Raw genomic sequence first — 13,542 nt, forward strand, 5'->3', positions numbered from 1 at the left:
CAAGATCCCCAAAATTTGAAATATCTCTTCCATTAGAGAATTTTTAAATCAAAGGAAAACTATCAGTCATTTAGAGAAGCAATGATGTGTCTTTTTGTCTCTCTGACAGTCATACTTGTGTAATACGCTTCACAGCAGTCAAAATAATAGTAAGCACCCCTTTGACTCTTTCCATCCAAAATCTGCAATCACAAAATAACAAATTTAACAAACAAAAGGTAAAACTCTCAAAAGTTTCAAGCTACATCCACCCATATAATTAAAATGAGCTCACAGGCAGTGAAAAAAACAGCACACTCACTAAATTAATAACCAGTCCCACGAACATCTGCATATTTTATGAGTTGCAGATGTGTATTTATACTTTAAACATAGCCACATTAAAGTATGACACAATTTGTCATATATTTGCTGTGTTTTCATGACAAAAACAGCTCTACAGAAACACAGAGAACTTCTTTAAAAGCAATTATAAAAAGCATCTTGAGACATCTTTATGCATTTTATGATACTGTACATGCAAAATAATGTTTTTATTATAGTTGGGTAACCCATTCAGATAAACATAGCAAGAAAAGCTGGTTTTACTGTTCATCTAAGTGTTTTTAAAAAGATCACTGCAAAAAAATTTTACTTCAAAAACATGTGTAAAAGCATGGCATAACTTTTAGATGTCATTGAGATTAGCAAAAGTCAAGAAACTGCTTCAGATGCAGTTTAATTCTTAGATGGCTGTTTTAACTTCCAACAGAGTTCTCAAAATAGTGCCCAAATGCCCAGTGCTTGTTGAACAAATTCTGATTTATTGAAGGTAAACATTTACATTGGCTACAATGCTATAGCTGTTACAAAGCTGAATAAAAGAGGCTTAAATAGCAATAAAAAGCAAGTGCAGTAAAAAGTGAATAGAGAAAATATTTGGCCTTAGTGATCTTCTGGCAGTATTTACATTATCTCCATTTTGTTAAATATTTGAGTAACTCTAAGGCACCATAGGCTAAATAGCAGGCTGCAGTATGATTTTTGTGCACAAAATTTAATAAATTTATTTGGAGAAAAAAAGGCTGTTAAAAATGGTGTTAAAAGAAACATTGGCATATTTTATGCTTACATAAAACATTGGCTGTTTGTTAAAGTTCAAAGATACAATATATACTAGGTAAGCTCAAAAATTATTTTTAGAACATTAAATTAAATGTCTGTGTATAAGGAATATTTTTACTGACTTTGTGATAAATGATCAATGCAATCTTTTCAATAGGTTTTTAGCACAGTAGATATGTTCATCTAAAAACTAATCTTTTTTTCCCCTTTACAAAAGCCTTATGCCTAGTACATGTACAAAATCCCAATGCAAAGTGTAATGGGCAGTAGTTTACACCCTAGCTATTCTGTGTCAGACTGAAACTTAGCACGAGCATGCAATCAAAACGCTATGGAACAGCAGTTCAAGCTGTCTTATTCCTTCGGCTCTTGTCAGTGGCTGTTGCTGCAGCCAGTGAGCAGGAGTACAACACTCACATGCCAGGACAGACAGAGGATGTCAGTGCTTTCAGACCGGTTTCCAAACACAAATCGGGAAATTCAAACTCCTGGCGACATCCTTGTGCACTTCACACAGAACAGTGCACACTGAATGACGCTCTGCTTGGAGCAAACTTTCCCATTTTTATTTATCCCCTTTTATTTATCCCCTTTTATTTATCCCCTTCTGAAGCACATGTCACTCCACTCCTGAGTGGAATTTTTTTAAGGAATAAATTAATCTGACTGTACTCAAGACCCTTTCTGGACAACTTCAGGTGCTTCACAGAATCCTAACTGCTCTACAAGCAACAGACGTTGCTCGGTTTACTCAACAGGCTCATCCTTCACCTTGAGGTGGTATTTGTAATGAAGAAATTGCACAGACACCAGATTAACACCTGAATTTTGCAAATAAAACACGACAGGATGCTGTGTGCCACAGGAGAGAAGAGAATGGGTGGCCAAGGCCATTCCAGCTGCAGCAGCACTGCCAGCAGAGGCTGCATGGGGTGAGTCATGGCTCATATTCTTTGTATCTCACTTTCATTTCCCAGAGCCAAGAAAAAAATCTGTCTAAATTATTATAATTCTTAAGTAACTAGATACTACTTTTGCATTTGCTTAGGTTTTGGGGGGTTTTTTTTGTATCTCCTTCTTAACCATGAATCTCTTCATTCAGTTGTTCCCTTTTGGATTTCTTTTACCATTTTGTATTTATCCTTGTAGGAATCAAGCTAATTGTTTTCACAGTAGTAAGTGATTATAAGCAAAGTTTAATTGATCTATGCACAAAGTCTTAATTTGGAGTGACTTTTTATTTTTATTAACAAAGGACAATCTTAGCATAATTCATCAGATGCATTTTTAGTACCAAAAGCTATATGTTAAAATCATTCGGCTTCATTTAGAATTTTTTCAAGGGCTGTAGAAATAAAAATTTAAGCCTAAAAATTTCCGGTGTCATTGATTAGTTCCTGCAAAACATCAACCGAGATATTACACAACGTGGCCATTTTATGGTAAGTAATAGGAAGCCAAAGATTTGGTTATCAAAGCAGTGTAGTACTGTTGAAGACAACAGGGCCAGGTTGATTCATATCATAGAGAAAGATACTTCAAATTGCTTAATTCAGCCTTTGAATGCTCAATATTTGCCTGAATCTCAAGGAAGATTTAAAAGCACTTTCTGAAAGCAATTTCTGAATTCCTTTCACAATATTTAAATACTCAGCAGTATAAATACAGCAATTCATAATTAGGGTGCAACATCAAATGACTAACACAATTTTTTTGTCAAACCTTTCTACTGTGAGGAGTGCTTGCATTTTGTTGTAGGATGTAGCAAGAAGTTAGAAAGTTATTTACCTATAACTCCCTTGGTTGCTCCATACTGGGTATGGTGACAGCAATGACTTCATGGAAATTTCTATCAAGAGAGATGGCAGAGCCTGGGGCTCTACTTGCTTTGATTAAAAGCCATCTTTGGAAAGCCTGCATCTTTTACAGCAGGAGTTACAATGACTGGTGTGTCACTAATATGTGAGCATGGTAAGCGAGGAAGGAAAATGCAAGGGCTCTGGGCATAACACAGGGTCCTGCTCTAAGATTTTTATTTTTCATCCCCTGGATTCCATGTTAATGCAAGTTATTTGGAAGCATTTGGCTACATGCAACTGCCACCTTTGCAAAAAACCTCAAAGGAAAATCCTTCAAAGAAAATCTTATCCTCAGGCTTTTTCATTCCAGTTCTTGGTGATAAAGTCTTTTGGCTTTGAGGTTTCCTATATAAGGAGTAACAGATGCCAAATGAACATGCCTCCTTCTCCATATCTTTTGAAAATAATGAGAACTAATACTTTGTTAAATGATCTGAAGATTCAAATTCCCCTGCAAATAATACAAAGCCTTGGAAGTTTCTCATTAATATACTGGCTAATGAAAAATTAATACAAAGCCTTGGAAGTTTCTCATTAATATACTGGCTAATGAAAAATGTGACTGAGTTTCTGGCCAAAGAATTTTGTTCTAGCTCAATTGCTGTTTATGTGTGACACCAGGCTTATGTCTCTGCACTGTAGCCTAGTGACAGCTTTTCAAGTGGCACTGTTGCCCCAAGCACGATGCTGGGGCATGCCTGGACTGCCTCATACTGCTATGGGCTGTGTATCCCCACGCTGCAGCTTGGTTCTGCCAGTCCCTTTTCCTGCCATGCACCACGTGGGACCTGACCTGCTAATGCCATCTTGTCCCTTCAGAACTACCTTTCTCCCTGAAAGGCTTTGCCCTCTTCAACTGGTTTGTAACCCCTGTGCTTGTCACATTCTACCTTTTGTTCACTATTCTTCTCCCCTCTAAAGTCAGTCACCAAAGTTCTCCCCGAGACAGGCACAACAGCAAGGCCTCCACACAACTTGGAGTCCTGCTTTCCCCCACATTGTCCCTTGCTGTGGCTCATCCATTTAAAGCAAACCTTTAAAGCAGTCTTAAAATTTGGCAGCAATGTATTTTTCTCTTCCCTTTCCTGGGGTTTTACTTATGATGGCACCATGCATGACCAGTATCACAACCCCACAATGCAAACAGAGGTCAACTCATTAGCTACATTTCAGATTCCTTTCTTCAAGGGTTTAATTTCTGACCCTGCTATAAACTTGAGGGGATGGGGAAGATGACTGTTTACTTGGCTTCTCCAGTTCACTCATTCTCAACTCTCTTTTCTCCTGTTGTTTTCGACAAAAGGCATCCCAGAGTGGTGGACTACCAGCTCATGAAATAATCATAGAACATCTTTGTGGACTTGCTTCCCAGTTTCTTTTTGTTAGGCAAAACAGAATGATTCAGACACATATGGCAGCACCATTACAGAGATGGTCATGCCAGGGTTTCAGCTCCACTTCTGAATTATGTTGACTTTTTGCAGTTACACAACCTATGGCAGTCGTTATGTAGACAGACAAATTTCTGGAAACCTCTTTGTTTCAAGAAGTAAACCTGTGTCCCAACATGAAAGACAACAATTGGAGTAGTTTCTCTAATTTAGAGGTCCACCAAAAGAGAGCCCAAATCAATAGAACTAACAGCAAAATGGGGATATGCAAACAGAATTTGCTTTACAAGTCTGGATATGAACCCAGAAAAATTAACACTAAAGCAAATAAGTGTAGAATGCTAAAATACATCCCATATATGCTCCTAGACCAAATACCACTATTAACTTGTAGGGCACTTCAACTGCAGCAAGTAATACAGGAGTGTAGCATGAACTAGAAAGAAGGAATCATCCATTACAGCATATCTAATTCAGTTCTCTTTAAAAGAAACAAACACAGCTGTGCTCTCTTGTGCTGTTATTTGGTGCTTTAGTATCTTTATTATGAAAGTAACATAAGAGAGGTTTCAGTCTGTTTTTGCCTTCTGAGGTGGCTCACAGTAGTTGCACAGATGGGAAATTTCAACTGCTCTCCTTATTCAAGGGTGTGATTGATGCTTCAGGATAGCCACCATGAGGGCTGCCAATGGCATCCATCAGGGCACAGGGTATGCTTTTTGTCTTGGAGACTGGACCCTTCTCTATCTGTGTTGCCATCGTACTCACTTGGAAAAAACAGTAGTTAATTTAAAAGACAGAGATATTTAAATTGATTTCTTATAGCTTAGAAATTACCTAATAAAACTATTTCACCAAGACAAAAATCAGTAGAATTTTGCATTTGTATATATTTTCTGATGTACCAACAATCAACTCAACCATGTAAAAGCCTTAACTCAGCACATACTTTAAAATATGTGGATAAATTTCATCACAGAGCAATTTCACTGAAGTTAAGATGCCTTGTTGATCTAATGAAATTGTAAAATCTAGTATATAAACTCAAAAATTCTAAAACGAAAATTAACAGCTTTAGGTTTTCCAGGTGTTTCTGAGGCTTGTATAATTAAAAAATGCAACTGAGCTGCTTAATGGGTAAGACAGTGTTCCAGAAAAAATAAAGAAAGATTAACATATACCATCACATTCATTTTGCTTTGTTGCACCCAGTAAATAAAAAATGCATTGTTGTTTTCACCTTTGAGTCTAAATTCTAACTGCATTTGAGTAAAATAAAAAGAATCAAAGACAGCTGCAGGTAACCAATCTCTTCAATTTTACATATTCCAGACAACCTTTTATTGTGTTTTAATACGAGAATATTTTACTTATTGCAAAGTATCCTGCATAATACAGGTGCTCCGCTATAAAATCTTCTCTCTTACTTGTAATTCAGTCATTCTAAATTTAAAATACCAGTATACAGTACTAAAACTTCCAATTGAAGTTTAGTATAAAAATATCAGCACAAAAGTCCTTTTTAATGTCTGTTTATCGTGAGCAAACCAATTGCCTATTTAATTATTAATTGTTTTAGTATAATAATAGACTTTGCACCCCTACAGTTGCTAATTGATATCATCTCAGGTATTTTGATGAGATACGAAATACTAAGTAAGAAAAAAGTAAGTATTCAAATGGTTAATTTGCTTAGTGTAGTAATAATAAATTAGTTTTTTGCATCTTCTTCAGTTCAAAATCCAGCTTTGAGACTGAGGAAGGCTTCACATCAATTAAATAAGAGTGGTCCTTTTAACCAGTAGCAGTTTGATTGCCAATGACTCGAAGAATCTCTTTATGAATGTTTGGTTCCTGTGTATTTATACTTGTATCACCCACTTGACCATCTTCATAACTAAAAAAAAAAGGTACAGAAAATAATATCACATTAGTGTTTTATTAATCTATGTAAAAACATCAAAAAATCTCATTCTCTGAGTGCTTATTCTGTATGTTCACATGTTTCTACTGAGGTGCTCTGCCATGCTTCATCTTTATGCAGATCCTAAACTCTGAAGAGTTTAGGAGGTGGTAAGGCTGCCATTGTCACTGAAACCCCGAGGCTGAATTAGCCACTAGGACCCAAAGGGGAAAAATATTAGGTGAAAGGGGAAATGCTCACAGCACAGACAGGAAGCCTTTAATGAATTCCTCAGCTTAAATACAGACAGCCAAACAAAAATTGTGCTTCACAATACATGGACAGACTTACTATAACATGAAGTAATGCAATTGAACAGGAAAAATAATGAACTCTCCGTTCATTTGTATTAATGACATTTACTAAACTTCTGACACTAGCTTATCCATACATTTCTAGCACAAGTAAGTACAGTAAAAGATAAAAAATGAAGGAATACTGAACAGAATTAGGAAGAAATGTCTTTTATCTACTTTAATTACAGCTATTGGAGGAAACATAAGAAAAAGGTCCAGTATGAAGTTGAATGTTAAGAAAAGCTTTGTACTCACACAAAGAAAAATCTTGTACACACGTGATCCGTGTTGGGAACTACCCATACCTCCCCATGTTTGTGCAGATCAGGTGAGGTTATCACTATCAGAGAAAGAACAAATTTCATAGTGATGAAAACATGCCTGGAAAACACTGCTCTAAAAGATTTTGAGTTTTATATATCATAAATGGTCTTTTGGGAATGTGTAGCTTTCCTCTACATGTCTGTGCTGCAGTGCAGATTTTGAATTGGCTGCTAGTGCAAGAAGGGAGATGAACTTGATTCTTGTTTCCAAAATATACTTTTCTGAAAAAATAGATGTTTGGTGTATGGGACAAAGTTGTTAAATTGAATGAAAGCTTAAAAATGCACTTATTAAAACCTGAATTTAAAAAGCCATAGGGCTGTTAAAGATGGTCTGAGACATCTAATCAGCACTTGGAACAGATACTTGCGTTTAGTGATGGTTGATCTGAAACTAAGATGCTTAAGACAAAGCCTGAAATTGCTATACATGGGATGTGCAATACTACCGAATATTTAAAACAAAAGCAATTATGACTCAAGAGGTTCAAAAAGCTTGCCAAAGCTTGCTCTACAGATTTGACGATAGGTTTTTTACCAGCAGAACGAGGACAGCACAGGAGAGAAAGCTTTCCATTGCTAACTAGAAGCTATTACCATCAATCCACATTGGAAGATATCTAAATGCATTTGAAGAGCATCCTTCTCAGCAAGTTGTTGAGCTGTGTGATGAGCAGGTTCATGGAGTGGTGGGTGAAGAACTGGCTGAGGGACTGAGCCTAAAGGGTTGTAGTGATGGGGCAACATCTGGTTGGTGACTGGTCACACCAGTGGTGTCCTCAGGGCTCCATTCCAGGGCCAGTTCTGTATCAGTGCTGGAGGTGAGTGCACCAGTAGCAGGTTTGCTGGTGATCCAGACTGGGAGGTGCTGTGGATTCTTTTGAGGTACAAGAGGGTTGTGCAGAGGGATCTAGATAGACTGGAGCACTGAGAAATCTTAAATGGGGTGAAATTTGTCAAGTCCAAATGGTGGATTGTGCAGCTGGGAAGGAGTGACACCGGGCACAGTGGTGAAGTGGGAGAGGGGTGGCTCAGGGTGGATGAGCAGTGCCCGGGCAGCCCTGAGGCCAAAGCCCATCCTACAGCACCGAGCAGGGCACAGCCAAAGCCCATCCCACAGCACCGAGCGGGGCACAGCCAAAGCCCATCCTGGAGCACAGAGCGGGGCACAGCCAAAGCCCATCCCACAGCACCGAGCGGGGCCCAGCCAAAGCCCATCCCACAGCACCGAGCGGGGCACGGCCAAAGCCCATCCCGGAGCACAGAGCGGGGCACGGCCAAAGCCCATCCCACAGCACCGAGCGGGGCACGGCCAAAGCCCGTCCCACAGCACTGAGCAGGGCACGGCCAAAGCCCATCCCGGAGCACCGAGCGGGGCACTGCCAAAGCCCATCCTACAGCACCGAGCAGGGCACAGCCAAAGCCCATCCCACAGCACCGAGCGGGGCACGACCAAAGCCCATCCCGGAGCACTGAGCGGGGCACAGCCAAAGCCCATCCCGGAGCACCAAGCGGGGCACGGCCAAAGCCCATCCCACAGCACCGAGCGGGGCCCAGCCAAAGCCCATCCCACAGCACCGAGCGGGGCCCAGCCAAAGCCCATCCCGGAGCACTGAGCGGGGCACAGCCAAAGCCCATCCCAGAGCACCAAGCGGAGCACGGCCAAAGCCCATCCCACAGCACCGAGCAGGGCACAGCCAAAAGCCCATCCCAGATCACCGAGTGGGGAACGGCCAAAGCCCATCCCGGAGCACCGAGTGGGGCACGGCCAAAGCCCATCCCACAGCACCGAGCGGGGCAGAGCCGGCCCAGGGAGGAGATGGGCCTCGCCTGGAGCCTGCTGGGCCCTGCAGATGGAGAAGGATGGGAAGGTCTTTCAGTGCTTCCTGAGGAGGGAAACAGCAGGTGGGAGGGCTGGAAAACATGTCCTGGACACTAATGGAGGGGGCTAATGGAGGGGTTTGGCTTGTCTGGTTCAGAGAAAAGGAGGCTGAGGGGTGACCTCACAACTGTGCAGCTTCCTGAGGAGGGCAAGGGCACAGTGTGGGAATGATTCAAAGCTGTGCTAGTGGAGGTTTAGACTGGACATTTCAAAGCATTTCTTAATTGAGAGGATGGCATGCTGGGTTGGACTGGGGTAGAATTAATTTTCTTCCCAGTGACTGGCAGGGGGCAGTTTTTGGATTTGTGCTGAACACAGCATTGATAGTATAGACATGTTTTTGTTATTGCTGAACAGGGCTTACACAGAAAAGGCCAAGGCCTTTTCTGATTCTCATACTGCCACACTCCAGGAAAGCTGGGGATTAATGAGAGGTTGGGAGGTGACACAGCTGGGACAGGTGACCCAAACTGACCAAAGGGATATTCCAGACCATGTGACATCATGCTCAGCATTCAAAGCGAGGGAAACAAGAAGGAAATGGGAGAGATGGTGCTGGTCTTCCCAAGTAACCTCTACATGTGATGGGGCCAGGGTCTCCTGGAGATGGCTGAACAGCTCTTTTGGAAGCAGTGAATTAATTTCTTGTTTTGCTTTGCTTGCATGCATGGCTTTTACTTTCCCTATTAACACATCTTTATCTCTTTATCTTTAACACATGAGCTTTCGGGCTTCTACCCTTTGGACTCTCCCCAGCCCTGCTGGGGGAAAGGCTGGGGGGCTTGGATGCTGGCTGGGGTTAACCGTAACAGCTGGTCAAACTCTGGCTTCCTACAGAGTGGTTGGTGTGCCCAACCTGTCAGTGTTTAAGAGGCATTTAAACAATGCTCTTAATGATATGCCTTTAAGTTTGGGGAACCCTGAATTGGTCAGGATTGGACTTGGGTGACAGTTGTGAGGCACTGATTCTATTTTTAAATACTACATTTTCCACATTCTTAATTTTCACTTTTTAAAACAAACAAATGCTCCAAATGATAGACAAATTGGGTTAATGTAATTTCTGAGACTAGCTCCTAACTACAGGCGCACTTCTTACTCAAATGCCACAATTTGTTCTTAAAACCTGCTGAGGTTTCACTAGTTATTAACAGAACAGCCAATTCTTTCAAGAATGACTGTACTCAAGCATTAGATTTAACTTCCCAAAATTTCTGAAGCAAACAAAGAGAACATACTGGTTGCCAGATGATCAGTATGCTTGCTTGAACAGCGAAAAATTGTTTGGAAATTCTATATAAAAGGTGTTTTTTTCCTGACTTTCATGTGTTTAAGGTGTTTGTCAAGAGCGTGCAAGAAGTCAGTGCTTCAAATAAAGGACGTGACTTTGGTTTTTCTGATGGTTTAGGAAGAGGATCACATTTGAAACACAGACCGGATGATCAGTCACTATATGTATATGATATTCCATGACATTTCAGCATCTGCTACACATTCTGTTCAAAGAGGGGAAATGTCCTTACTGGAGCATAAAGGTCAGCTGCTGAGCAGGTACTCCTACACCTACCAGTGCTTTCTTACCTAAACAACCAACTAAAGCTCCCACTGATTTGCAGCCTGTAACGTGTGCATCTTGTGGCCATGACTAAAGCACCTTCACAAGGGCTTTCAGCTTACCTTCACATAAGGCTATGCATTTTAAGTTACGGCTTTGCAAAAATTGCGACTGCTGTCCTTTCTTCTGGGACTGAGATGTAAAAAAGTGAGAAAATAGAATTAGCACAGTAAACCGAACAGAGACAAAAAGCAACAAAAGAGACAGCTGCTATTTTCAGTGATTTATTAATGAAAAAAGTAGAGGCAGTTTTTCTAAAATGTCTCTATTTTATTTCTAAATGCGATAGAATTTATAAAAAAAACCCTATTACTTATTTGCATTATTGTAGGAGATATTTGAACTCTTTTATCCAGAAAAATAATATCCAAAACTGCCTAATTATTGCAAAATTAAAATATTATCAGAAATATCAGTGTTACTGAAAAACAAATTAATATCAGGAAAAAAAAAAGAAAGAAAAGGTAAATAGTCACTAATTCTTTGGTCACTACCCTGATATTTTATTTTCCTTCCTACTTCTGAGAGCTTCTACTGGGACATGCCAAACTACCTTTAAAGCCAGATTATTCTGTAATTTCTATGTGCTAATCATGGAGACAGATATAAGATAGTTTGTTGAAATTTAGCCCTGTGCACAGATGCAGTGAGTTTGCTTTAGATACAGCAGAATTGTAATGGTTCAACATGTAAAATTTGTGAAAAGGAAAAAATTACTTGCTATAAGTTAAATTCTGCTCATTTCCCAGCAAAAATCATTCTCAATTTCTTTTGCGTCATTGTTCTGGAAGTCTAAAACTCAGAAGGCAGGGGGTTGCTAGGAGCCATAATGCAACCTGTATTTCATCTTCATTCTCTTCCTAAATTCTTCTGCTTGGAAAAGAACGGCACAAGGTCTGCAATATGCCCTGCAAATTTTTACTAGAGCAGTTGAACTGTATTTGATATTTGCAGTCTCTGAAGCTGTTGATTTAATTCAATGCAATAACACTGGTAAGTTGCACAAAGGAAATATTACCTCTCTTTCAGCTACTGAGTTCCCAATAATAAATCCCACAAGTCTTCCAGAGACGGTTGATGTACCATACCTGTGATGTATTACTGCCCTTACTGCCTGAAGCTGGTTCATCTTTAGCTGACACCTTCTGCTGCTTCTTGTTCATCCCTAGGAATATTAAAAACATGTAAGGTACCCTGGCCTACAAATACCATACAAAGCAGAGTTCAGTATGAGAATGGAAGAGGTAGCACAGTGAGAATCACAGTCTGTCCTTTGCATGGCACTCAAAAAGCTGGTTAACTCTGTCACAGCACATCACAATATAAATCCTGTAAATTACAGGTACCTCTGCATGTATTGCAAAGACTTTAGCAAAGTCAAGTTAGCATTGAGTAGGTGCAAAAGCAGATAAACCTGAGCTTAAATGCTACTGAATTCAGATCAGGAATATTGTGATGTGGTGACTTAATGGCGTTGTAGGTCAGCATGTGCTCAGTCCACTTTACCCTATTCAGGCTGAAGTAAATTCTGATTACTGTGGGTGGGAAGGCAAAAATTATGAGAGAAAGAACTTTAGATATACATCTTTAGCACTTAATGGAACTTTATTAAAAGTCTAATTAATTTGTATGAGTAGGCAATTTAAGTTTTGAAATCCACCTTGGTTTGATCTCCTTATCTACACACAAAATATTAAATTATTAGTCACATTTGATCCAAATCCATCTCAGAAACTGAAACATCTACATTCGTGCCTCAGATTTCATTCATATCCCTCACGTTGGTTTATATAAAATTCCTGTTTTGCATGATACTATGGGCTTCCCTGAGTTTCCAGCATCCTGTATTTCACAGAATCATGGAATAGTTTGGGTTGGGAGGGGTCCTGAAAGATCATCTCATTCCAACCCCTCTGCCATGGGTAAGGACACCCATCTTCTGCTAGACCTGGTGGCTCTGAGCCCCATCTAACCTGGCCTTGAACACTTCCATTATTTGGCACTTTACAAATACGACTGAATTGTGGCAAAGCTTAACTCTTTGAAGGAATGTGTAGGAACTCCTGCATCAATGTGAATGTGCAGGACTCCTTCATGGTTTTTATTGGCAAGGATTACACACTTCAGTGGAACACAAGCCTCCTTTCTGGAGGAGACAGGATGGAAGAGGCCAAGACAGGCAGAGAGAGGAGCAATAGCACATTGAAGGTGACAAAGCAGTATTGTCCAAAAGGAAAGACACTTTGTTAAATATGGATACTTCAACCAGCACAATTATTGAGACCTAAGAAGCCTTTGTACTCATGTAACCTCTGACAAGCTAAAAGTACATCTAGACATAATTGAAGTTGAAGTTCCTCAAATAGTAGCTCAAAAAGCTGAGCTCCTAAAACATGAGCTAGAAACCCTGAATATCAGAGAGCAAACCAAAATTCTCAGAATCATCTACATGCACATGAACACACATTAAACTATATACCTGCACTTTCATATGTGAGGAAATGGTAAATACTACACACCTAAAGAAGAAAGCCACCATATTTTAAAATCCCTTTAATTTCTCAATGTACATATCCATTGTCTTGTTTTAATATGCTTTTGTTTATTATTTAATTCTTACATGGAAAACTCGGCATAACTGACTTTAGGATTCAATAGTGGAACAAATTATGTTCCTTCTCAGGCTAAAATAAACACACTGAACTGTACTTTCTAATGTAATCTTGACATGGTGATACTTGGGAATACTCTTAAATATACAGTTTTGAACATGTCTGTTGATCAATACTTGTTTTGTCAGATAAAGTCATAAAAGATCATGAACTCATGGGTAAAGTTAGATGGAACTTAGGCAGATATTGACAAAAATCACAAAGTTGGATTTCAGCTGAATCATCAAGACCGACTACATATAGCATTCAGTATTAGCTAATATTTACTTCAAGCACAGCTTAAGAATTCTAAGCACATTGAAAAATAAGGACAGTGTTTAACAAAGTAATTTTCTATTTTCTTCTTATTTATTTAAAAAAATTATCTTTTTGGAATAAATTTAATCATGGTCAATGAAGATTAAATTGAATATAATGTTTTAAACAGCAAGACTGTA

At 39.6% G+C, this 13,542-nt stretch overlaps 1 protein-coding gene across 2 annotated transcripts in view; it reads right to left on the reverse strand.

The window, feature by feature from the left end:
• Positions 1–783: 783 nt before the first annotated feature.
• The window catches only part of PARP8 (poly(ADP-ribose) polymerase family member 8), a 119,432-nt gene continuing 106,673 nt past the window's right edge, over positions 784–13,542 (reverse strand). For both annotated transcript variants that reach the window (XM_059492127.1, XM_059492126.1), the window contains 4 exons: positions 11,522–11,598; positions 10,496–10,565; positions 6,869–6,953; positions 784–6,251 (listed from right to left, as the gene is read on the reverse strand). In XM_059492127.1, coding sequence (XP_059348110.1) covers positions 6,149–6,251; positions 6,869–6,953; positions 10,496–10,565; positions 11,522–11,598 — 335 coding nt within the window. In that variant the 3' untranslated portion in view covers positions 784–6,148. The remainder of the gene's footprint in view (positions 6,252–6,868; positions 6,954–10,495; positions 10,566–11,521; positions 11,599–13,542) is intronic.

Source organism: Ammospiza nelsoni, chromosome Z (assembly GCF_027579445.1).
Source record: "Ammospiza nelsoni isolate bAmmNel1 chromosome Z, bAmmNel1.pri, whole genome shotgun sequence".
Classification (NCBI taxonomy): Eukaryota; Metazoa; Chordata; class Aves; order Passeriformes; family Passerellidae; genus Ammospiza; species Ammospiza nelsoni.